At 44.3% G+C, this 27,250-nt stretch overlaps 1 protein-coding gene across 1 annotated transcript; it reads left to right on the forward strand.

The window, feature by feature from the left end:
- Positions 1 to 1,159: 1,159 nt before the first annotated feature.
- Tbc1d25 (TBC1 domain family member 25) lies at positions 1,160 to 25,879 on the forward strand. The gene is given in 8 exon segments (XM_051179676.1): positions 1,160 to 1,347; positions 1,349 to 1,417; positions 1,419 to 1,589; positions 3,367 to 3,476; positions 5,049 to 5,203; positions 23,575 to 23,702; positions 23,841 to 24,029; positions 24,294 to 25,879. Coding segments are annotated over 8 exon segments (2,235 nt in total). The 5' UTR covers positions 1,160 to 1,296; the 3' UTR covers positions 25,656 to 25,879.
- Positions 25,880 to 27,250: the final 1,371 nt, after the last annotated feature.

Genomic DNA, 27,250 nt, shown 5'->3' on the forward strand with positions numbered 1-27,250 from the left:
TAGTACAGCCAGGGCTACATAAGGAGAACCTATCTCATTTTTTTTCTCAAAGGGGCCTAAAATGCCAGCAGTGGTGGTACATGCCTTTAATTCCAGCACTCAGGAAGCAGGAGTTGGTGGTTCTCTGAGTTTGAGGCCAGCCTGGTCTACAGAGTGAGTTCTAGGACAGCCAGGACTACTCAGAGAAACCCTGCCTGGAAAAAACAAGGGGAAAAATGCCTAAGATGTGTTCAATCATCTAACCCATATTTAATAGACACATTTTTTTTGTTGTGATTTCAGTGCCGTGGGTGACCAGTACGCTAGACATATATTCTATCAATGAGGTAAACCCCAGGCAGACAGAGCTTATAACGGCTGACCGCAACAAATTATAAGGATTAAATAAAACAAAGACAATGTAGGGCCAGCATTTTCTAGATGTTGCCTGAAGGATCAGGACAGCCTGGGATACATTAAATTGTTTCAAAAATAAAATAAAACTTGGGAAAAATTCTTTTGGAGAGAAGTAGGACCTCCAGAAAGCATAATATGTCTTGTTTTGGTAAATTACTAAATGAAGTATAACAAGAGTTCAGAGTGTGTGAAACTATTACGTACAGTTCCTTGATTTTTTATTTATTTTTTTCAAGACAGGGTTTTTCTGTGTAGCCCTGACCATCCTGGAACTTGCTCTGCAGACCAGGCTGGCCTCGAACTCAGATTTACCCGCTTCTGCCTCTGGAGTGCTGAAATTAAAGGTATGCCAGTACCTTAAATTTAAGTGTAAATTATTTATTAAGAGACTCTGGAAGGTGGGCACGGGGAAGATGATTCACACCTCAAAGCCCTTGGAAATCTGAGGTTAAAACAAAACAAAACAAAAACCATGAAGTTCGAAGTTACCCGGGAAGATTAGCGAGATTCTGTTAAAAAAAAAAAAAAAAACCCAGCAGCAACAACAAAAAGCTAAATATAAAAATCTTTGAGGATTTTTCCCCCCTTCTGGGGATTCATTTGAAGGGAAGTATTTGAAACCGATGACATCATCTGTCACCCGAGGCACGTGGCTACTCCGAGTGCAAGCAAGTACTGGAGGATTGATGTCACCACGCTGGGGCTTCCGCGCCGCCCTCCTTCTTGAACTGGTCGTGGTCATGAACACGCCAGTTCATGAATCCGGAAGTTGACTACCAAAACAACCGCGCCACGGGACCAGGACAGGCGGGACCTAAACAGGCACTTGCACACTGGCAGAAAAAAAGCAAAATTCATGACTTTGGGGGGCGGGGTTCCTGGCAAGAGCACTGTAGGCGCATGCTCAGAGGCGACCTCCAGGCCAGGTGGGAGGGGCAGGGTCGTACAGTACCCTGTGCGCCTGCGCTCTGGTGTAAGGTGGGGCCGCGGGCGCCCGCACTGTAGGGTGTTCGCTGGGGTAGGGGGCAGCTACAAGCTGTCACCCGGACGGAGACGACCTTAGCGGCGGGATGGCATCAACGTCCGCGGCCTCGGACTTGGCATGCTCTGCAGCGCCCCCGCCCGTCGGGGCTGCCCAGGCAGCAGCAGCGGCTGAGGAGGAGGAGCGAGAGGTGGTGCGGGTCCGAGTCAAGGTGAGGGTGGCGGCTGGTCAGCCAGCCTGCCTGGCCACTCAATGGACGAAAAGATGGTGGCTGTCATAGGATAGAGGGCAGGACCTGAAATTTGGAGCGTTACTTGCAGACGGGGGCGAGGTTTGAGAGCAGAATGATGGGAGAACTAAAACATGGGTATTGGGGACCTATCCTGGGGTGTGTAACTGGAAATAGAGGGGAAGGGGCCAATGGAGTGGGGGGGTGGAGACTACGGGTAGAGAGGTAGGTTGTAGGGTTAGAGGAGGGGCCTCTGGAGGCCAGAGGAAGGACGGAGGTGCTGTTGCTGTCGGAAGGTGGAGTCCTAAAGTCAGTCAACATTTGGGAGAGTGCACTTTCGTGCTTGTCTCCACCCCTGAGCCCACGTGCTTGTGGGAGGGGGAGGGACAAAAAGAGTTAAATGCTTGTTTTGGGCACTGGTGTCATAAGAAAACAATAGGAAACGTTAGGATCTAGGGAATTCCTTTACCCAAAGTCATATAGGAAAATTCCCCAAGGAGGACTGAAGTCACAGAGACCTGAATCAAAGAATCAGCTATGTGCATTTATGGTGGGAGAAGAGTTGTAGGTAGAAGGGACACCAAAGGTAAAGGCTAGGAGGTGGAGATGGGCTTGGTATGTCCCTGTAGTTCCCCTTTTGGAGAAGGAAGACTGAGGTAGGACAGTCGGGAGAGAGAAGGGCAGGTGGACAGTCTGTGAAGCACACTGAGAAAGGAACTTGCTGAAATAATTCGACCAAGCTCAGACTGGAGTGGTAGCATTGGCAGTGATGAAAAAGTCAACGGGGACCCAGTAGTGGTGGCATACTACTTTAATCCCAGCAGAGGCAGGTGGTTCTCTGATGAGTTCGAGGCCAGCCTGGTCTACAGAACAAGTTCCAGGACAGCCAGGGCTATACACAGAGAAAGAAAAGAGAGAGAGACAGAAAAGGTCAACAGATCATGTCAGTGTAATATTGCTTGAGGCAAAGATTTAGTGAGTGAGCCAGAAGTGGGGAGGATAGTTCAGACCAAGGGAGATCAGCAGTCAAGGTAACTCCCAACAGTTTGGTACTACTAGAGCATAAAGTTCAAAATAAATCTGAGTGGAAGGAGGGCTAGCTTGGAACCCAAGATTTGCTGTTGTAAAGATTTAACCATCTGAGTGTTAACAGGTAGATTTGCTAGATTGATTGCAGTGTGGAGGACCAGTTTTATTGTGCTCAGACTGGACATGGTGATTCTGGCAACCATATTTAAGGGAATCTAAGCAGATTGGACACTGGACTGTTGTAATAGCCATCATTCTTGCCAGTCTATTTTGTAGAGCAGACATAAGGACTTTGTACAATTCTTTTTTATTTATTTGTTGTTATTTTTATTGGTGTTTTGCCTCTGTGTATGTCTGTGTGAGGATCCTGGATCTTGGAGTTACAGACAGTTGTGAGCTACCATGTGGTTGCTGGGAATTGAACCTGGGTCCTCTGGATGGGCAGCCAGTGCTCTTAACCGCTCAGCCATCTCCCCAGGCCCAGGGCGCCGTAAAATTCTAAGGACACATCCATTCTTTCTTTGCCCAGTAACTTCATGTGCCTTCCCCTCACAGAGATAAAATAAAAACCAGAATAAAAACCAGAGGCTCCACTATGGTCAAGAGCATCTCATCTAAATCTTGATTCCTGTTACCTCTTTGACCCTGCCTTCTACCACTCTGTACCTCACCCCCTCTTCCAAATGGTGATGTGGCCCCTCATGGCTTACCCCTTGTTTTCTTTCCTCAGAAGTGTGAGAGCTTCTTGTCGCCTGAGTTCCGTTCTTTTGCTGTAGATCCTCAGATCACCTCACTGGACGTGTTGCAGCACATCCTCATCCGAGCCTTTGACTTGAATGGGTGAGTGGGAGGATGAAACAGGCCACTCATCTCAACAGCAACTGTCTGCCTTTTGTGGTTTATTTGTGTGTGTGTGTGTGTGTGTGTGTGTGTGTGTGTGTGTGTGTGTGTGTGTGTGTTTCAAATAATTCCACAGTGATGATATGTGACTTGCTTGGAGTGTTTGGGAAATGTCATAAGATAAGCTAACAGAAGTACTCTGGGCTTCAGAGTGTGTGTTTTTAAAACTTTCAATGAATGTTTCCAAAATGTCTCTCCAGACAACTTTTACCAATACAGCCTCAGCAGCAGCATTGAAAATGTTTTTTGCTGGATGTGGTGGTCCACACCTTTAGTCCTAGCATCAGACCTCTGACAGTTCAAGGCCAGTCTACTCTACATGGCAAGTTCTAGGACAGTCAGGGATACATAGAGACACCTCTCAAAAAACCAAAATAAAATAAAATGTAAGTTTCACCAAGCATGCTGAGGCATACTGTAATCTCAGTACTCTGGAGGCCGAGATGGGAGGATCAAGACCAGCCTAGGCTACGTAATGAAACTATCGCAAAAGGAAGAAAGAAAATAGTGAAATTGTTTATTTTTTTTTGTGCCCTTACAAACAGTGGTTACTAAAAGACATTGCAAAATTTGTCAATGTGCTAGCTGAGTTGATATCTCTTGAGGGCAGATGTGATGATTATGTTGTTATGGTAGATTATTTTGGAGGAATATATGACTGTGGTAACAAATTTTAAAATTTCTTTAACTTATTTATTTTATGTGCATTGATATGAAGGTGTCAGATTCCCTAGAACTGGAGTTACTGACAGTTGTGAGCTGCCATGTGGGTGCTGGGGATTGAATCTGGGTCTTCTGAAGGGACAGCCAGTGCTCTTAACCACTGAGCCATCTCTCTAGCCCTGTGTTAACAAATTTAATTAGTATGAAATTAAGGTAGGTGAGGCAGTCCAGGCATTTAATCCCAGCACTCAGAAGGCAGGGGCAGCCAGATCTCTGTGAGTTTGAGGCCAGCCTGGTCTTCTACAAATCCAGTTCCAGGGCAGGCAGTGCTGTTACAGAAAAATCCTATCTTGAAACACCAAAAGAAAGAAAAAAAGTATGAAATTGGTGGATATTTAGATGATACTTGGTTTACAGTGATAATCACACAAAACACTTCTATATATAGTTGCACAAGTGTATCTGAAGAATACGTTCATTTGTGCATTAATATTCTGTTGTGAAAAATAACAAACATACAGTTTTTTTTTTATGTAGTAAGAAGGCTGCTTTCTTCCCACTTCTATCCCTCAACTATACTGTTACCATCCCTAGAGGGGATCAACATTTTACCAGTTTTCAGTGTGCCCTCCAGATATAAGCAGGTGTGTATCTGTTTCTGTGTTTGTGTAACAAAGTGGATATAAATGACCTAACCTCGGCCTACCCATAATCCTTAGCATAGTTCCCAGCAAATTAGAAGGAAGTTGTTTTCAATACCTTTCACACTACCTTCCTTGTCTTGTGAACTGTTCCTGAAGCTTCTGGGGAACTGGGGATCCCCAAAGCTCCCTCATATCCTTTGTCCAGGAAGAAGAACTTTGGCATCAGCTACCTGGCGCGGGACCGGCTAGGACAGGAGACTTTCCTCTCCCTCCTCTCTGATTGGGACCTCAGCACAGCTTTTGCCACTGCCTCCAAACCTTACCTGCAGTTGCGTGTAGACATTCGGCCCTCAGAGGACAGTGAGTACTCAGTGCCTGAGGGGTACTGCTTCAAGATCTAGCTTGTCCCATAAATGATAATTCTAGCCCGCACAGTATACTCCCGGTAGGCCACAAGGACTCATTTTTTAAAATTATGTCTGAAGACCTGGGTTCAATCATCAGTAATGCCCCGAAAAGTTTATTACGTTAATGACACTTATATATTTTGAACTTAAGCTCAAGGCTAGCCTTAGCTATAAAAGCAGCCAACCCTATCTCATAACAAAATTACAAAATTACTCAAGTTTTGATTTATTTTTTTTTTTTTATTTTCAGATTAGGAATATTCAACCTATATTGTCAAATTGGCAATGGATTTGAAAACATAGCAGTATAGTAATGTTTTCAGGTCTGTTGAAGGAAAATATCCATGTTCTTGGGGAAAACCCCTTTAAGTATGAAGGGGTAAAGTGCATGGTGTTTCCAAATGATTTTGCAAAAATGTGTTTACATGTAGAAGAAGTAAGATAAAGCAAACGTGACAGAACAGGGAATGGGTTCTGGATGAGGGTTACAGGCATAGGGTGTTCAGTCTGCTCTCTTTTGCAATGCTAGACATGAAAGCCAGGCCTCACTCATTCACCTTAGGCACACATCAGTTCCTGTGTATTCTGGTAGTGTTTTGGTGGTAGTAGCAGGGTTTCCTGTCTGTTTTTGTTCTTTTTTTACATATAGGAATGTTGTGCCTGTATGTATGTGTGTGCACTACGTGCATGCTTGGTACCCAAGGAAGACACAAGAAGGCATAGTATCCCCTGGACTAGAATTACAGATGGTGTGAGCCACCTTCTTCGTACTGGGAGGCAAACCTTGGTCCTCTAGAAAAGCAGCCAGTTTCTTCTAAGCCATCTCTCCAGCCCCACCCAGTGTGTTCTATTTTTAACCTTATTATGGGTTTGAATTTGGCTTTGGTTTTGGCATTTTTGAAACAGTTGTGGACTATAGCCCCGGCTAGCCTGGAGCTTGCCATGTAAACATGGCTGGCATCAAACTTACAGTGATCCTCCTGTCTGTGCTTCCTAAGTCCTGGGATAGACAGGACCCATCATACTTGGCTATGCTGTTGTTGTTTTGTTTTTTGTTTTTGTTTTTTTTTTTACTGAGAATTGAATGCCGGTCCATGTGTTTGCTACAAAAGTGTTATACCACTGAACTACACTTTACCTTTTGGTTTTTTGAGACAAGGGTTTCTCTGTAGCTTTGGAGCCTGTCCTGGAACTCTCTCTTGTAGACCAGGCTGATCTCAAACTCATAGAGATCTGCCTGCCTCTGCCTCCCGAATGCTGGGACTAAAGGCGTGCGCCACCAACGCCAGGCTCACTTTATCCCTTTTTATTTTAAGAAAGGTCTCACTAGGTTTCCTAGACTGACTTAAAATTTGACAGTTCCTCTACCTCAGCCTTATGAATAACTGGGAATAGAAGTGTGTGCCGCCACACCTAGTAACACTCATTGGGTTTTTCAATCACATTTTTATTTATTTTGTATGTGTGTGTATGCATGTGTACACTTGCACATGTGTGTTGTGACATATATGTGGAAGTCAGAGAACAACTTGTGGTCAGTTGTCTCCTCTTATGTGACTCCTGGGGGTTGAATCAGACCATCAGGCTTAGCAGCAAGTGCCTTTACCCACTGAACCGTCTTGCTAACTCAGCAGGTATTTTGCCCTTGTTTTGTAATAAAAAAAAATGTTAAAGAGCCTTAGCGAAGTTTTGTACCCATTTGGGATGATTGAGATATTTTATTGACATCATGGTAATCATAAATAGCTAAATGGATTACGTGGGCCATTAAGTGGGTAAAGTTAATTGTTAAAATAATCTTGTAGAGCTGGGATGGCATGTGTCTTTAATCCCAGTACTTCTGAGGCAGATCTCTGTGAGTTCAAAGCCAGCCTGGCCTCTTACAGAAGAGGGATTATTATTTTTCCATAAAACAGATGGAAGAAAGAGGCCTAGAGAGGTATAAGATTTGTCCATATCATATGGGTAGTGGACAACCAAGATTTGAAGTCAGCCTATTGATGATCTGGCTCCAGAGTCTCCCCACCCTTAAACAATTTAACTCTGTGATGTTTTGAGTTTGTTTAGACTGGCTGGGGCCAGGCCTGGTGGCACATGGCTTTTATCCCAGCACTCAAGAGGCAAAGGCAGGTGGACGGACCTCTTTGAGTCTGAGGCCAGCCTGGTCTACATAGTTCAGGACAGCCAAGGCTACACAGAGAAAGACCCTCTTTGGAAAACAACGAAAGACTGGCAGCCTTCCTAACTCTTAGGAGGCTGAGACAAGAGGATTGCCATGACTTCCAAGTCAGCCTAGACTGAGTCTTTAAAAAAACAAACAAGCAGGGTGAGGTCTACAGAGCAAGTTCCAGGATAGCCAGGACTAAGCAGAGAAACCCTGTCTCAAAAACACAAAAACAACACAAAAGCTTGACTTGAAAAGAGAAATAGGGAGGTAGAGAAGGGTAAAGAGAGAAAAGCAGGAGAAAATAGAGGAAGAGGAAGAAAGAGAGAAAAGTCAGACAGTAGGGCACAGAAAAATGTGTCAATAACATAAGCCAGTCACTTAAGTAATTTCCCAGGCCTCAGTTTCCTCACCTCTAAAATGAAAAGAATAGTAGTATTTAAACAAGGAAAGTCCAGTGACATAAGAATTGAGAAGGTGCTAGTAGAGAATGCGTAGAGTCAGTGATACCTGTCTCTTTCACAGGAGCACATGTTTTTTAAAAAAGTTCCTTTTCTGTGTCTGTTGTGTTCATGTGGGGGTGCATGTGTGGGGTGCAGCATACTCGGAGTTTATCGATCACCATCCACCTTATTTTTAAAATGGGTTTTTCACTGAACATGGAGATTACCGATTGGCTGGTCTTGGATCCTCCTGCCCTACTCCCACTATGCCTCCCATTCTGTGAGGGTTCTAGGAATCACCAGGGTCTACACTCAGGCCCTGGTGATTATGTGGCATTCACTTTACTGACTGAGCTATCTCCCTAACCAAAAAGTTACCTTTAGCTGGGCAGTGGTGGCACTCACCTATAAACCCAGCACTGAGGAGGCAGAGGCACATAGATCTTGAGTTCAAGGCCAGCCTGGTCTATAGAGTGAGTTCCAGGACAGCCAGGACTACATAAACAAACCCTGTTAATCCCACTACCACAGTTTAAAGCCAAATTTGAAATGAGCATCACTTAAGTACTGGCCAGGTGGATGCCCTCTGGCCAGGCACATACCCAGTTTCCTGGGAAGTGGTCCTGAGTCATAGTTTGCAGTGGTTTAAGAAGGAAAACTCATAATTCATTGTATTCCCCATCAGGTCCCATTACAGGCAAGCATACATCTTTATATCCCTCCACCCTGTGGACCTCCCTGCCACTTGTTATCAAGCAAATGTGGTGTTTAAGGGAGTGAAAACATGTAGCTTGTTATCTCCCATGAACAATAGACTCTAGCATTTCAAGAACTATCTGTCCTTGGGCAAGGGGTTTGCATTGCAGATGAGAGGCATTTTTGTTTCAAAATGTAACTTTGTCTCTCACATCCCTGTCTTAAAAAAAAAAAACAAAAACAAAAAAGAAGTCTTTCAAGCTGGTTATTGGTGGTAAATGAGCACTTGGGAGGTAGGGGAAGACAGAGGCAGGCAGATCTCCAGGGTTCTAGGCCAGCCTAGTTTACAGAATGAGTTCCAGGAAAGACGAAGAAACTCTGTCTCGAAAAACCAAACCAAAACAAAAATAATAAAATAAAAGTTTTCTATGGGCTGGAGAGATGGCTCGTGGAGAGATGGAGAGAGTACTGACTGCTCTATAGAAGCTAGGTTCAAGCTGGGCATTGGCAGACTTCTGTGAGTTTGAGGCCAGCCTGGTCTACAGAGTGAGTTCCAGGACAGTCACAAAACAATAATACAGAGAAACCCTGTCTCGAAAAACAAAACAAAAACAAAAAACAAAAAACAAAAAAAAAAAAAAGAGGAAGAAGAACCTGGCTTCAGTTCTGAGGACCCACAGAAGTCTGTAACTGCAGTCCCTGGTAATCCTGATGCCATCTTCTGGCCTCCAAGGGTACTGCATCAATGTGGTGCACAGACATACATGCAGTTATGTCACAAAATAATTTTTAAAAAATTAATTCTTAGCCTGGCATTGGTGGTGTACGCCTTTAGTCCCAGCACTCAGGAGGCAGAGGCAGGCGGATTTCTGTGAGTTTGAGGCCAGCCTGGTTTACAGAGTGAGTGCCAGGACAGGCTTGAAAACAATGCAGAGAAACCCTGTCTCAAAAAAACAAAAACAAAATTAATTCTTGGACTGGAGAGGACTGGGTGTGGTCGCACATGCCTCTAATTTCAGCACGGAGGAGGCAGAGGTGGGAGGATCTCTGTGAGCTGGAAGCCAGCCTTGGTCTACAGCAGCTGTGGCTGCACAGTGACGCCTTGTTAAAAAAAAATCCCAGCCTTGTGGAGGTAGAGCACACCTGTAATCCTAGCACTTTGAAGGCAGAGGCAGGCAGATCTCTCTGAGTTCAAGGCCAGCCTGGTCTGCAAAGTGAGTTCCAGGACAGGCTCCAAAGGTATACAGAGAAACCCTGTTTCAAAAAATGAATAAATAACTAAAAAGAAAGAAAAGAAAAAAACCTGCCAACTTGGTGGGGCATGCCTTTAATCCCAACACTTGGGAGACAGATTTCTGTTAGTTCAAGGACAAGCCTGGTCAGCCTAGTGCAGGGATTAAAGGCATGTCCTACAATGTCCAATGTCCAGCCTTAGAGTTAAATTTTTTAAAGGAACAAAATTTAGGGGCTAGAGAAATGGTTTAGAAATTAAGAAAGTATACTTCTTTTGCAAAGGACCCAAGTTTGTTTCCCACACCCATGTTGGGTGGATTACAACTGCCTAATAACTCCAGTTCCAGGGCAATCTGAAGCCTCTGGCCTCAGTGGACACTGGTACTCACACACAGAAACTCAAATAAAAATTTTAAAAGAGCCCCCCAAAAAGCCAGGCAGTGGTGGCACACACCTTTAATCCCAGCCCTTGGGAGACAGAGGCAGATGGATCTTTGATAGTTTGAGGCCAGCCTGGTCTACGGAGCTAGTTCCAGGACAGCCTCCAAAGCAATGCAGAGAAACCCTCTCTCGAAAAACCAAAACAATAAATAAATAAATAAAATAGAGGCCCAGGAAAGTTAAGATTTGCAAGATCAACCTTCCTTGACCATAGATGAGTTCAAGGTTAGCCTGGGCAAGTAAAAAATGTGTGGGGGTAGGGACAGGGGTAGAGAGCAGTGCTGGGCTTGGGATGGAGTTCAGTGGTTGACCATTTGTCTAGCATTTGCTAGGCCCTGAATTCAATACCTAGTACCGAAATAATAATAAAAGATGAACATGAAGGCTGGTTACATAGTATAGTGGTAGCCTAGCATGCTTGAGGCCCTGGTTTTCATTCTCAGTATCAAAAAAAAATATATATATAAATGAAAATGTTTTTTAATGCTAGAGACTATAGCTGGAGTGGTAGTTGTGCACATCTTTAATCCCAGCACTCTGAAAGCAGAGTCAGGCAGATATCTGTGAGTTCTAGGCCACCCTGGTCTACAAGTTCCAGAATAGCCAGGGTTATACAAAGAAACGCTGTCTCGAAAAAATGCTAGAGACTTTAGAGAACACTGTGCTTAATTACACACACACACACACATCCCTCTCCTTTGACTCAGTGATCAGTTTGCTCTATAACCATACAAGTCCTTTACTATTTGTAAACAAATGTACAGATTTATTCATATGTAGGAACATAAGAGTATATTTATATTTATATCCAACTGGTTTATGTTCCACATTTATAAGGTCCAGTGTATGGGCCTTGTAGTATAAATATTGTTAATGCTATTCTTGAGATCATTTTTCTGTTCTTTCTTATTATTTTCTGTGTACATGTTTTTGCCTACATGTATATATGTACACTGTGTGCATGCCTAGTGCCCATGGAGGACAAAAGAGAACATTGGATCCCTTGGGCCTGGAGTTACAGATGGTTGTGAGCTGCCATGTGGGTTCTAGGACTTGAACTCAGGTCCTCTGGGAGCACTCGTAACAGCTGAGCCATCTCTCTAGCCCCTTGAGATTATTTTCATGGCTCTGAAAGCAACAAACATGTCATGACCAAGTCTCTCCGAGAAACCCATTTTTGTCACCTTTACCACTTGGTCAACTATCAAGCCAAAATCTTGAACCAACTTGGACATTAGTGATAGACATTTTCTCTATATTATAATTACAGGGTTTCTCTGTGTGACAGCCCTGGCTGTCCTGGAACTTGCCTCAGACTCAGATATCCACTTGCCTCTCTGCCCAGCTCCTACTCTAATGTGGATATGTGTGTTTGTGCGAATAGTGTCATGTGACCTGCCCAACGTGGGTGCTGGGGTCTTAACTGCTGATCCAGCCCCCTTATCTTTTGTTTAATGGCTTTGTTTATAGGCTATCTTTGTCCTATATAATTTTATTTAAAAAATAAAAACTAAAAACTTGTTTGTACTTTGTTTTGAGACAGGTTCTTCCTATGTAGCCCTGGCTGACCTTGAACTTGAGTTCCTCCTGCTTTAATCTCCTGATGCTGGGATTACAAATGTGGGCCTCACACCAAACTGTAACACTGTCCAGTCAGCATTTTGGTAAGTCGATGTAGCATTTCTCCTGAAGTTCTGGATTTAAGCAGGGCCTCATGCCTAATAGACCCATCTCACTGGAATACTAGATTATAGACACTCATACTATGTATCCATATGGTATGTGGATTGTGGAAATTCTAACTCAGGTCCTCATTCTTGAATAGTAAGTACTTTTATACACTGAGCCATCTCCCCAGCTCCACTTTGAGCTTAAAAAAAACCTGAAAATATGCATTTTTATATTATTATTAAGTTACATCCATAGCTCCAGAAATTTTTTTGTACATTCAAGGCCAGCCTAGGCTGCATAGTCAGACATACACTCTATCCCTCTCTCCCTCACTACACAAAGAAAAAATAATTCAGATAGTTGTAATGTTAGCTACTTGAGAAACTGAAGCAGAGACTCAATAGTTTTAAGACCTGCATGCACTACGGAGTGAGTCCATGGCCAGCCTTGGGCAGGTTAGTGGTGCTCTGTCTCTCATATACATATTTATGTATGTATATATGTTGGGGCTAGAGAGGTGGCTCCATAATTAAAAGAGCTAGCTGCTTTTTCAGAGAACTTGGGTTCAAATCCCAACCATATGATAGCTTAAAATTATCTGACTCAAGTTCCAGGGAATCTATCTGGTGCCTTCTTCTATCCTCCATGAACACCAAGCATGCACAAAATGTACAAACATACATAGAGAAAAACATCCATATACTCCAGGTAGTGGTGGCACACACCTTTATTCCCAGCACTCAGGAGGCAGAGGCAGGCAGATCTTTGAGTTTGAGCCCAGCCTGATCTACAGAGTGAGTTCCAGTCCAACCATGGCACATGGAGAAACCCTGTCTCGAAAAAACAATGTGTACATACTGGGTTTTTTTTTTTTATGTGTATGAGGTGTTTTTTTTTTTTTGGTTGTTGTTGTTGTTGGGGGTTTTTTGAGGGGGGTTGTGTTTTCAAGACAGTTTCTCTGTGTAGCTCTGGCCGGTACTCACTCTGTAAACCAGGCTGGCCTCAAACTCAGAGATCTACTTACCTGTGCCTCCCAAGTGCTGGGATTAAAGGTGTATGCATCACTGCCTGACAAAGACTTTTTTAAAAAAAGAAAGAAAAAGTATGTGTAGTGAGATATCCACCCCGCCCACACCTGTTGCACTGACCACGCCCATTGGGGCCTGGGGACAGGTGTGGACATGGGGGGACTAGGTCTCGGGTCCTGCACCCCAGCTCCCTCTCTTACTTCCTGGTCAGAGACAGAGAGCATCTGGAGGCATCCTTGAGATGGGAACCTGTGGCAGTCATTTGTTTCTGGTGTAAGTGATTTCTCCCTGAATAAACATCCATTAGTCTATCATTTCTCAGATTCTTATTCACCACCCTTTAAGTGTAGGCTGGAAAGGTGGCTCAGTAATTAAGAACTCTTACTGAGTACTGATCTTTTGAAGGATCTGAGTTCCCAGCACCCTCAATACAGCAGTTCACAACTACCTGTAACTTCAGCTCCAAACAGTTGATACTTTCTTCTGACCCTCTTGGCTCTGTATGCACAAGCACACACATGCACACACACACACACACACACACACACACACACACACACACAAATAAATAAAAAGAATAATACATTTAAAAAAACAAACAGTGAAAAAGAGGTTGGGGTTATAATATCCAGTGGTAAAGGTTTTGTCTAGTATATTGATACCCTAGATTCAAGCTGTAGGATGGCCAAAAGAAATGATAACAATATCAGTAATAATAATTTAGTCAGTTATGCCAACATCACTTGTTTAAAAACACACACACATACACTGAGAGCTGGAGAGATGGCTCGCTCAGCAGTTAAGAGCACTTGCTGTTGTTTCAGAGAATCTGGGTTCAGTTCCCAGCACACACATGGTGACTTCCTAATGTCTATATAACTCCAGTTCCAGGGGATCTGATGCTCTCTTCTGATCACAGCTACCAGGCAATCAAGTGGCTCACAGACCTGCATTCAGGGAATACACATAAAATACAATTTTAAAATGAATTAAAAAAGAAACACTGATTTGAAATACCACTGTTTGTGTTTTGTTTTCGAGACAGGGTTTCTCTGTGTAACAGCCCTGGCTGTCATGGAACTAGCTCTGTAGGCCAGGCTGTCTCAGACTCACAGAGATCAGCCTGCCTCTACCTCCCAAGTGCTGGGATTAAAGGTATATGCCACCACTGCCCGGCAAAATGACAGATTGGGTTCCCATATATACTTAAATTTAATTCTGGACTTCCTCTTGCATTCTGTTGACTGACTTCATTTGTGCTACATTTAACATTATGTAGATGTGTTTTAATTTTTTATGTGTATTGGATGGGGCTTTTACTGTGTGTGTATATCTGTGTACCAAGTACATGCCTGGTGTCCTTGGAGGCCAGAAAAGGCCATTGGATCCCCTAGAACTGGACTTACACATGATTATGAGCCACTTTGTGGTCACTGGGAATAGAACCCAGGACCTCTTTAAGGAGAAGCCTTAGCCACTGAGCCATCTCTCCAGCCAAGTGTAAGTGTGTGTGTATGTGTGTGTGTGTGTGTGAGATGGGGTCTCACTGTGTAGCCCTGGCTGGCCTCAAACTCAGAGATGTTCACCAGCCTCTTTCTCCCAAGAACTGGAATTTAAGGCATGCACTACCACACTGTTATTTTGAATGACAGTGATTTTGAGGTCAGTTTTAATGTTAAAAAAGAAGCCTTTGCCATGTTCCTGATGTTGTTCTTCTTAGCTATTCTTAAACATGAATTTGTTCTTGTGAATCTTAAAATAATTTCATCCAGTTTCAGGGGGAAAACACTAGAATAATTCTGATTGGTATTACACTAGATGTATATACTAGTTTAAGGTTTGCCAAGTTTGACAACTTTATGATAAAGAATGTAGCATGTACCATATGCATTATGTAATACCACAAACAGGGTCTGGGCCACAAGCTCATAATGAAATGCTTGGATGTGCAGGAAATGTATGCACACTCACCCAAAGTGGGTCATGTAAAAACTATTTATAGCCTCATGTTGGTCCATGTCAGGTTTTGCCACTAGACAAGTTTGTGCTTGCAGAAATCCTTTGCCTATTTCTAAACGTGTTTTCAATTTTCCTATTGTGTATCAGTTTATAATAGAATACATCTCGTTTCCTGGTAACTACTTTTGGCCTTCAATAGCTCATATTTTCTTCTCTCCCTGCCTCCTTTCTCTCCCTCCTCTCTCTGTCCTTCTCTCTCTTTTCTCTTTTTCCCTTCCCTGCCCCCTCTCTGTATTTCAGATAGCCTAAATTGGCTTCAAACTTCTGATCCTCCTTTCTCTATCAGGCAAGTACCAGGATTATAGATAGGTACATGCCATGATACTGGGTTGAGCTCACTCTTTGTGACGTTCATGTTGTTGTGATTTTCTGCTTGTGTTTGTCAGCTATACCTTAAAGTTTCTTTAATTTTCAACACCTCCATCCCTTACCCCCTCTATTTTTGAGGCAGATTCTCACTATGCATCCTATGCCAGCTTTGTATTCACTATGAGCCCATGCTGGCCTCAAACTTGTGATAGTCCTCCCTAACTTCATTCTGCCAAGTACCGGGATCACAACCACGAGCCACTACATGCAGCTGAATTTTTTTATAAATATTCATTCATTCATTTTTAATTTTTTATAGGTTTTGCATCCCTACTGCAATTTTCCCTCCTGCCTCTCCTCCAGTCCCTCCCCCCACCCCCTCTATTCCCACCCTCCAATCCCCTCCTTTTCTGTCTCCATCCTGGGAAGGGCAAGTCTCCCATGAGTATCAATAAAGCATAGTATATCAAGTTGCAGTAAGACTAATCGTCTCTCCATGTATTATAAGGCCGGGCAAGGCAACCCAGTATGGGGAGTCAGTGACACCAGGCAGTGGTGGCACATGTCTTTCATCCCAGCACTTGGGAGGCAGAGGCAGGTGGATCTCAGTGAGTTCAGAGTCTGGTCTACAAAACAAGTTCCAGGACAGCCAGGACTATTATACAGAGAAACCCTGTCCTGAAAAACAAGAACAAAAAAAAGTCAGTGACAGCCCTAGTTCCCACTGTTAGGAGTCACACGAGAGGACCAAGCTATACAAATGTAATGTAAGTGCAGACTGCCTAGGTCAGTCCCATGCAGGCTCCATGGTTGTTGGTTAGTCTCTGTGAGCCCCTGGGAACCCAGGTTAGTGGATTTTGTGAGATTTCCTGTGGTATCCTTGACCCTTAAGGCTCCTACATCCTTTCTCCCCCTTCTACAGGATTCTCTGATCCCTGCATAATGTTTGTCTATGGGTCTGCATCTGCCTCCATCAGTTGCTGGATGAATCCTCTGATGACAATTGGGCTTGGTACCAATTTGGTCACAGGAGATGGCCAGTTCAGGCTGCTTATATGCTATTGCTGGGAGTTGTAGCTGGGGTTATCCTTGTAGATTCATGGGAGATTCCCTTGTGCCAGGTTTTTACCTAACCCTGAAATCCCCCCCCATTTTCCTAGTAGTCTCCCCTCTCTGTGCCCCCTACCTGGTCAATCATGTTCCCGTCCCCACCCACCCTCAGTCCACTCACAAAATCTCTTCTATTTCCCCTTCCCCTTCCTAGGGAGATCCAGGTGTCACCCCATGAACCTTCCTTGTTACTTAGTCTCTTTGGGTTTGTGGATAGTGGCATAGTTATCCTTTATTTTATAGCTAATATCCGCTTATGAGTGAGTACGTGAGTATATTCCATGTTTGTCTTTCTCAGTCTGGGTTACCTCACTCAAGATGACTTTTTTTTTTTAGTTCCATCCATTTGCCTGCCAATTTCATGATGTCATTGTTTTTAACAGCTAAGTGATACTCCACTGTATAAATGTACCACATTTTCTTTATCCATTCCTTGGTTGAGGGGCATGTAGGTTGTTTCCAGGTTCTGGTTATTATGAATAAAGCTGCTGTGAACATAGTTGAGCAAGTGTCCTTTTGGTATGATCAAGCATGCTTTGGGTATATGCCTAAGAGTGGGATTGCTGGACATTGAGGTAGATTGATTCCCAGTTTCCTAAGAAACTGCCACACTGACTTACAAAGTGGCTGTACATGTTTGCACTCCACCGCAGTAGAGAAGTCTCCCCCTTGCCCCACATCCTCTCCAGTGTGAGCTGTTGCGTGTGTTTCTTATCTTAGCCATTCCACTGAGTGAGTTCCAGAACTTCCAGGGAAACACAGAGAAACCCTATTTTTTAAAAAAAAACCCAAATACTTACTATTTTATGTGACTGTATATGTCCTTGAGTGTACACCATGTACATGCAGGTGCCTGGAACTGGAATAACAGGTGGTTGTGAGCCACCCAGTGTGGCTGAGAACTGAATTCAGGGCCTCTGCAATTAACCACTGAGTCCTATTAACCCTGAGCCATCTCTATAGCACTTTCAGCCTTCTTGGTTTTACGTATAATGTTTTTGAAGGGTTGAACCATTTTTAAAAGAATTGAAGGTTTTGTAAATGCTGGGCAAGCACTCAACTTCTGAGCTACCTCTCTACCACTATTTTTTTTTTTTTTTAATTTTGACATAGGATCTCTCTTAGTTATTTTTCTACTGCTGTGATAAGATACCATAACTAAGGCAACTTAAGAAAGGAAAATATTGGGAGGCTGGAGAGATGGCTCAGAGGTTAAGAGCACTGTTTGCTCTTCCAGGGGACCCTGGTTCAATTCTCAGCACCCACACGGCAGCTCACAACTGCCTGTTACTCTAGTTTCAGGGATCTGACTCCCTCATACAAACACACTTGCAAAAAAAAAAACCCACCAATGCATATAAAAATAAAAAGGAATCATCAAAAATTAATTACAATGAGAGGAAAGTAGTGTGTGCTTACAGTTTCCAGAGATTAGAAGTCATGACCATCATAGTGCCAGGTAGGCTTGACGATGAAGCAGTAGCTGAGAGCTCACATCTTGCTTTTGTTTTGTTTGTGTGTTTGTTTTTGTGTTTGTTTTTGAGACAGGGTTATTTTATGTAGCCCCTGGCTGGCTTAGAATTAACTATATAGACCAGGTTAGCCTTAGACTCAGAGATCTGCCTGTCTCTGCCTTCCAAGTGCTAGGGTTAAAGGCGTACACTACTACACCCAGCTTAATTTATGCATTTTAAAGATTTATTTTATGTGTATGTATGCCTGCATGTGTGTATGTTAACCATGTGCATGCAGGGTGTTCAAGGAAGCCAGAAGATGTTGGATTCCCTAGAACTAAAGTTTCAGGCAGGTGGAAGCAGGTCCTCTACAAGAATAGCAAGTGCTTTTCAGCACTGAGCCATCTCTCCAGCCCCCATATGTATGCATTTTAAGATAGTTGACAGTGAATTTCTTTATGTTGTTTTGAAACCGGGTTCTGCCATATATCTTAGTCTGGTTGGCCTTTAATTCCCTGTGTAGTCCAGGCTAACGTCAACTCAAAGCACTCATCCTGTGTCAGCCTCCTGAGTGTTGTGATTACAGATATGCACCACCATGCATGGTGTTTGCTAAACTTTAATGATAAATGTTGTATAATATGCCTGACTTAGTGGTGCACACCTTTAATCCCAGCACTCAGGAAGTAGAAGCAGGCAGCCAGTTTGAGATAGATACCAGTCTAGTGTACATAGCAAGTTCCAAACTAGCCAGGGCTATAGCCCTGGTTGTCCTCACAATGTAGACCAAGCTGGCCTTGAACTCAGTGATATGCCTGTCTCTGCCTCCAAAGTGAAAAAATTAAAGGCATAAACCACCACCCCTGACCTAAAATGGTCTTAAGATTTTGGTTTTAATTTTTTGAGATTTATTTACATGTATGGGTGTTTTATACTACATGTGTATGCAGTGCCTGTAGAAGCCAGAAGAAGGTGTCAGGTTACTTGGAACTAGAGTTACAGGCAGTTGTGAACTGCTTGGAAGAATAGCCAATTGGTCTTAACTACTGAGCCATCCCTTGGTGAGCCATTTCCATCATACTTGTTGCCTGTCATCCCGTGTCCTCTCCCCCCCCCCCCCCCCCCGTTGGTTTATTTGAGATAGAATTTCTGTAGCTTTAGAGCCTGTCCTGGAACTCCTTCTGTAGACCAGGCTGGCCTCAAACTCACAGAGATCATCAGTCTCCACCTCCCAAGTGCTTAGATTAAAGGAATGCACCACCAACGCCTGATCTCTACCTGATCTTTGTACTCTTCTCCATTTTTTTTGGTATTTGCATATCCAGTCTCTCAAACTTGGCCTCCAGGTCTTTTTACATTTTTACTGAAATCATTTAACCTAAACTCTCTGTCTTACAGTAGTTTCTTAACTTGGTAAGTAATACAACCTTCACCTCACTTGGAAAGTGCTAACATTTTAGCAAGTCCACACTGGCAGCTCTAGGGAGGGGACACACAAAAGGAGCAGGAACTGGTTAGGAAGCAGTGGTCACAAGGTGAATGAACAATGAGTTGGCATTGCAATGTATTTTACAGGAATAAGTCACAGGGCTTGGTAATGATTTGGACTTGGGAACTTAGGAAATGGGAGGGGCAGGGATTTGAACAGATGAAGCAAAATCGAATAGCTGTGCTGGGAGGGGCTCTCTAGCTTTCCTCTGTGGCCCCTTAGTTTTGGAGTACCCTCCGAGATATTCACACAGAAGCAGTGGCATCTGGATGTGACATTGCTTTCCTTTTAGCTCTGTGGAAGAAAGGGCTGTGAGTCATGAAAATGCTGCTTAGGGTTGCCATTGACCTGGAAATGGCAGTGACTTAAACAAATAGAAGTTGATTTTGTTTTTTACATAATTGTTTCATATAATTATCCGTATAATGGAATTGTTTGGATGTTGTTAGCTTTTACAACACTGTGATGTCAGTTTATATCTATTAAAATTCTTTTTTTTTTTTCTCAAGGCAGGGTTTTTCTGTATAACAGTCCTGGCTGCCCTGGAACTCTCTCTGTAGACCAGGCTGGTCTCGAACTCACAGAGATCCCCTTGCCTCTACCTCCTGGGTGTGGGATTAAAGGCGTGGGCCACCACCGCCCAACACTATTAAAATTCTTGAATCATTCATATAATGCTAGAACTCAAGAAGCTGAAGTACGAGGATCACTGTGAGTTCAAGGCCAGCCTGAGCCACAGAATTAACTTCGGTCAGCATGCGTTAGAGTAAGACCCTGTATCAAAAAAAAAAAAAAAAATCAAACTTAATGTGCAGGTAAGGTGCAGGTGACTGGTGGAGTACCCTTTAATTCCCATACATTGGCCTTAGGTTTCATCTCTAGAAAAAGGAACACACACACAAATGATTCATGGTGGCTGAAGAGATGGTTCGCAATTGAGAGTGAGATGGCTCAGCCAGGAAAAGCACTTGCCAGCAAGTCTGACAACCCAAGTTTGATTTCCAAAATGCATATGGTACAGAGTGAGAAAACTGTCATAGGTTGTCCTCTACCTTCCACACAGACACTGCAGCCCATACTTGTACACATACAATACATAAATGTAATTGGGTTTTGCTTTTCTAGACAGGGTTTCTCTGTGTAGCTTTGGAGCCTGTGCTGGAACTTACTCTGTATACCAGGCTAGCCTGGAAATTACAGAGATCTGCCAGCCTCTGCCTCCTGAGTGCTGGGATTAAAGGCAGGCTCCACCACATGGGGCAATAGATGTGCTTTTTTTAATTAAGAATAAAGGAGGCTAGAAAGATGGCTAACTAGTTAAGAGCAACATTGCTCTTCCAGAGGCCCGAAGTTTGGTTCCCAGCACTCTTGTCAGATGCCTCACAACTGCTGATAATTGCAACTCCAGGGGATAGGAGAGCCTCCTAGGAATGTCATGGGTATCTCCACTTCACGTGCACGTACCCCAGCACAGGCATGCATACACACACACACAGCTCAACAGCAAATAAAGCCTTAGAAAAAAAGAGTGCTTACTGTTCTTTCAGGGAACCTGAGGTCAGTTCCCAGCACCCACATACGGTGGCTCACCGCCTCCAGCCCCAGGGAGTCCAAGGCTTCTGACTTAGCAGGCACCTGCACTCATGCATATATCTCCATAAACACACACACTCATGCACGCAATTACAAGCAAAAGAAAATCTTGCTCAGCAGTTAAGAGTGTTGGCTGTTCTTCCAGAAGACCCAGGTTCAATTTCCAGCACCTACATGGCAGCTCACAACTGTCTATACCTCCTAGTCCCAAGAGATCTGATGGCCTCTTCTGTCCATCCTGAGCACTAGGCATGCATTTGGTACACAGATATACATGCAGGCAAAAACCCATACATATAAAAAATTTAGGTTTAATCTTAAAATACGAAAGGGTTCTTGAGCTCACCCTCAGGTGGCCATTGCTGCTGCAGCCACATCATATTTGAAGTGAGGAGAAAGAGGAGGAAGAGATCTTAAGGGAAGGGGGAGAGGATAATGGGATACATGTGTCATGAAAACAGAAGGAGAGCCGGGCGTTGGTGGCGCACACCTTTGATCCCAGCACTCGGGAGGCAAAGGCAGGCGGATCTCTGAGTTCGAAGCCAGCCTGCTCTACAGAACAAGTTCCAGGACAGGCTCCAAAACCACAGAGAAACCAAAAACAAAAATGAAAACAGAAGGGGACCAGCAAGAGGAGGCAGGAGGGGTAGGGGAGGGCAATGGGGACAGGCACGAAAAAGAACAAAGTATTTTGATATGTGTTTAAGGAAATGTCATAATGAAGCCCGTTACTTTGCATGCTAACTTAGAAAACTTAATTTAAAAAAAAAGGAAACTATAGTGAACAAAACTACTCCAAAAGGATGCAAAGGAGAAATATAGAGAAGGAAGAAGTCTCTGCTGATGTTTCATGGGCTAGGAGCGGCTAAGGTCAAACATAGAATGGTTTCCTTTATCAAATGTATACAATATACCTCTTCACTAACACTTTTTCTAAGATATGTCTGGGCTATGAGGTAAGGTAAATGAACCTGTTGATTCTAGGAATAGGAATCTACCATTTCCCAGCTACAGAATTTTTGTCACTAATTGTTCCAAATCTTTTTGTCCTTTTCTGTAAAACAGGAATGGTAATAGCTCTATCATTTTGGTGAGAGAACTCTCTAAGACATGGTTTCTCTGTGTAGCCCTGGCTAACCTAGAACTCATTTTGTAGATCAGGCTGGCCTCAAACTCACAGAGCCTCCTGCCTCTGCCTCCCAAGTGCTGGGATTAAAGATGTGCACCACCGCCGCCCAGCACATTCCACTTTCGTTCACTAGGTATGGGGCTTTGAACTAGTATCTATAAACCCATTTCCTCATCAAAAATAATGATAAATCCAAGCGTGGTGGATTTAGTTCTTTAATTCCAGGTGTTCAGGAAGATGAGGCATAAATTGGTTCAAGGCCTACCTGGACTAGAATAAGTTCAGGGCCAGCCTTGGTAACTTAATGATACACTATTTCAAAAAAGGTTTGGGGGGATTTTGTTTGTTTGTTTTATGAAACAGGGTTTCTCTGTGTGGCTTTGGAGTCTTTCCAGGAACTCACTTTGTAGACCAGGCTGGCCTTGAACTCATAGAAATTGGCCTGCCTCTGCCTCTCGAGTGCTGGGACTAAAGGCATGTGCCACCAATGCCCAGCTCAAAAGAGATTTTTTTATGAAGGCCTCATGGCCGACTTTTTGCAGTCCATTTCCTATGGTGGGATACCTTGCTCAGCCTCAATGCAGGGGGTAGGGGCTTTGTTGACTCTCCTTGGGAGGCCTTACCCTTCCAGGGGGTAGGTTGGGGAAAGGTGGGGAGGATGAGAGGGAGGGAAAACTGTGGTTGGTATGTAAAATGAATAACAATTTAAAAAATAAAAATAATAAAAAGACCTCAAGATATAGCTCAGCAATAGGACACTTGCATAGAATATGTGATACCCTGGGTTTGATTCCCCAGGACTCCCCCCCCCCACACACACACAAAAAGGAATGCTAGCTAGTATTTCCATAGAACTGAGTATAAGGAACCGATTTATTTTATTTTTATGGGTGGGGGTGTTTATGTAACCCTGCATGTATGAAGGTCAGAAGTTGGGTGGGTTCCAGAGGTTGATTTATTTTTGTTTTGAGACAGGCTCTTACTATGTAGCTCTGACTGTCCTAGAGCTCACTTTGTAGACCAGGCTGGCCTCAAACTCACAGAGCTTTACCTGCCTCTGCCTCCCAAGTGCTGGGATTAAAAGTGTGTGCCACTAGGCCCACAAGTATTTTTTTAATGAGATAAGAGTCTCACATAGCCCAGGCACTGGCCTTGAACCCTCCGTCTTCCTATCTCAGCCTCCAGAGTAACTGAGATTACAGGCCTTAAGGTTAATCCCTTGCTTCAGTGCCTTGCAATAAATATTAACATAAATCATTAAAATATTAAGGGCTTCCCTGCCATTTTGTAAAACATTTCCCATGTAAGAACTGTTCATGGTCTTCAAAGCAATACACAGATACCATGTCTCCAAAAACCTAAAAAAAACCAAAAAAAACCAAACTGTTCATGGCTGATTTGTTTTTATGCCATTTGGATGATACAGGGAAGCAAGAAGAGACATTGTTTATTGTCATGCAGGTAGCTAGGCTTTAGAAGAGGAACCCAGCCCTATGACCTGGGTTTGCATCCCTGTTCTTATAGTTCTTCACTCTGTGTGCTCAGGCCCATTGCTGGAAGACTGGGACATAATTAGCCCCAAAGATGTCATTGGATCCGATGTGCTACTGGCTGAGAAGCGTTCCTCTCTGACGACAGCTGCCTTGCCTTTTACACAATCCATCCTCTCTCAGGTGATTTCCAGAGACTGTGGGCTCTACCTGTGGTTGGAGGGAAGGGCCTCTCTGGAACTCCCATTCCAGAGATTGCTGGTTGACATCTGCTCTATCCTATACAGGGACCTGCAGCTTCTTTTCCTCTTTCCTTCCCAGGTGGGACGTACCTTGTCTAAGGTCCAGCAGGTGCTGAGTTGGTCATATGGGGAAGATGTCAAGCCTTTCAAGCCACCTCTGAGTGATGCTGAGTTCCACACATACCTGAATCATGAAGGCCAACTCTCCCGTCCTGAGGAGTTGCGCTTGCGGATCTATCATGGCGGTGTGGAGCCTTCACTTCGAAAAGTGAGCGCCCTCGGTCATTCACTGCACCTATCACTCTGTGGTCACTTGTAGCTCATAAGATACATTCAGTGGAACATACTGTCATAGGTAGAGTAGAGAGATTCCAAGGAAGGAGGTTCTGTTTCAGGTAGGTCAGTGGCAGGAAGGCAGACCTATCACAAGGAAGACAGAGGCCACAGGAGACAGGGTGGGTGGTGACTAATTGACATGAGTATGGCAGACACTAGTTGAAGCTCAGCTTCATCCATTTTTGTCTCTGGCCAGGTGGTATGGCGGTACCTCCTGAATGTGTACCCAGATGGACTGACAGGCCGTGAGCGGATGGACTATATGAAACGTAAGAGTCGAGAGTATGAGCAGCTCAAAAGCGAATGGGCCCAGCGAGTGAACCCTGAGGACCTGGAATTCATCCGCAGCACAGTACTCAAGGATGTACTTCGTACAGACCGAGCCCATCCTTACTATGCAGGGCCTGAGGATGGCCCACACCTACGGGCCCTACATGACCTGCTTACTACCTATGCCGTTACCCATCCACAGGTATCATACTGCCAGGGCATGAGTGACCTGGCATCACCCATCCTTGCTGTCATGGACCATGAAGGCCATGCCTTTGTATGCTTTTGTGGCATCATGAAGCGCCTGGCTGCCAACTTCCATCCTGATGGTCGTGCTATGGCCACCAAGTTTGCCCACCTCAAGCTGCTATTGAGACATGCTGACCCAGACTTCTACCAGTACCTGCAAGAAGCAGGCGCTGATGACCTCTTTTTTTGTTATCGCTGGTTGCTGCTGGAGCTTAAGCGCGAGTTTGCCTTTGATGATGCTCTCCGAATGCTAGAGGTCACCTGGAGTTCCCTGCCCCCTGACCCTCCTGAACATGAAGTGGAGCTTGTTGGACCTCCCAGCCAAGTGGCAGACACTGGCTTTGGTAGCCACAGGGGACGACCAGTACGTCAAAGGCACATGCTGAGGCCTGCTGGTGGAGGAGGCAGTTGTTTTGAAGATGCCGTTGTCCACTTAGCTACATCTAGCCAGGGACCTAGTGGTGGGGGACGTCTCCTGAGACAAGCCAGCCTGGATGGTCTCCAACATCTCAGGGATAACATGGGCCCCAGGAAGGACTTTCTAGTCCAACTAGCCCACCCAGCTACCCTCATTAGTTCTAAGTCCCTCTCCGAGCCCTTGCTGAACTCCCCAGACCCACTCCTCTCTTCCTCTTCTAGGCCTGATTCCCCATCCTCTTCATCTCCTCCATCTACCCAGGAGGCTTCTCCTTCTGGTGACATAGCTGTAGGATCCCCCTTAATGCAAGAGATAGGTTCTCCCAGAGATCCTGGCAAGTCCCTACAACCCCCACCTCCAATGGGCCTTCCCCCACCCCAGGAGTTTGGCCGAGGGAACCCATTCATGCTCTTCCTCTGCCTAGCTATCCTGCTGGAACACCGTGACCACATCATGCGCAACGGGCTGGATTACAATGAGCTAGCCATGCATTTTGACCGCCTGGTGCGGAAACACCATCTAGGGCGTGTCTTGCGCAGAGCCAAGGCTCTGTTTGCTGATTATCTGCAGTCTGAAGTGTGGGACTCTGAGGAGGGAGCTGAGGCCACGGCTCCATCTTGATTGTAATCCCTCCAGTTTTCCAACCCCAGTGGTACTCAGTTCTTTGCCTTGAGGGCCTACACACGAGACATTATTCCTTGCCTGCCATCCCCAGACGTGTTGGAGCCCGGGGCCCTCTCTCCCTGGGTGTGTGTGTGGCTCAGTGTTGGCACTGCCCTACAGGGGCCACGGCCTCTTTTCTGTTTTTGTTGTTTTGTTTTTAAACTATACTTTGCACACACAAAGGTCACTATGGTATGTGTATTTCTCTACTTCCTGGATCAAAAGTTACTTTGGGCTCTTTAGTTGATGGGACTGAAATAACTCCAATGATTTAGGCTGACTCCTGCTGTCTCTGCCACAAGGAGAGTAGCTGTTGGAAAGCAGTTATTGGTGAACCCGGCCTAGGAACTGCTCTAGAAAAGGCTAAATCTGTGTTTGCTTGCTTGGGTTTTTTTTTTTTTTTAGTATATCATTCTGCTAGAATACAAAGGTCTATTTAATAGCTGTGAATGTTATTTTACAATAGACACAAAAAGATGAGGAAGGCGGCGTTGTTGGCACACGCCTTTAGTCCCAGCACTCAGGAGGCAGAGGCAGGCAGATCTCTGTGAGTTTGAGCCCAGCCTGGTTTACAGAGTGAGTTCCAGGATAGGCTCCAAAACAAGGAAGGAGGAGAGGGGGAGGGAAGAGAGAGAGAGAGAGAGAGAGAGAGAGAGAGAGAGAGAGAGAGAGAGAGAGAGAGAGAGAGAAAGACAGAATACTCACTACCCTTGCAGAGACCTGCATTCAGTTGCCTGCACCAACACGGTAGCTCATCCATAACTCCAGTTCCAGAGGTTCTAACTCCCTTCTGACCTCTGGCCACCAAGCATGCACATGACATACATACATGCATGCAAGTAAAGCACTCATATAAAATAAAACACATCTTTTAAAAAATCAGGTCTTTGACCAGGCTGCAGTGGTATGCAAGTAATTCCCAGCTACTTGGGAGATTAAAGGAGAATCACAAATTCAATTCTTGCCTGGGCTACAGAGTGAAAAATCTGTCAAAAAAAGGCAGACTGTCCTGTACTAAGGATATGATAGATGGTGGATGAGCTAACTGGGGTCCCCAAGTCATGAGCTAGCTGTGCCAGATCTGATTAAACGTTATGCTGCCAGAGATGACAGGCTATCAAGGAAAAATATCTGCTCCCTCCCACATAACCATGTAAAGCTGAGGGTGACCCTTAAAAGGTTCTTATCATCCCCCAGTATTGGAGGAGTAGTCACTTGAAGAGCAGGACAAAACTACCTTTTTGTGTCTAGGGTATTCAACACTATGGCTCTACCAAGTGCACCCTATAAATAAGGTGCTTGGACTCCATGGAAGCCATCCCTAGTATACGAATGTAAGGAATGTAAGGGCTTTCTGGGAATTTTATGTATTCCTTTCATTAGTAACTAGCCAACACCCTAATGGGGTATGTTCTATTATTAATGAAATATGATTTTATTCTTTAAAGTTTTTTTTTTTTTTTTGAGATAGGGTCTCTATATAGCCCTAGCTGTCCTGGAACTTGCTTATGTAGCCTGGCTGGCCTCTAACTCACAGGGATCTATCTGCCTCT

The sequence above is a fragment of the Phodopus roborovskii genome, unplaced genomic scaffold, assembly GCF_943737965.1.
Source record: "Phodopus roborovskii unplaced genomic scaffold, PHOROB, whole genome shotgun sequence".
NCBI classification, from domain to species: domain Eukaryota; kingdom Metazoa; phylum Chordata; class Mammalia; order Rodentia; family Cricetidae; genus Phodopus; species Phodopus roborovskii.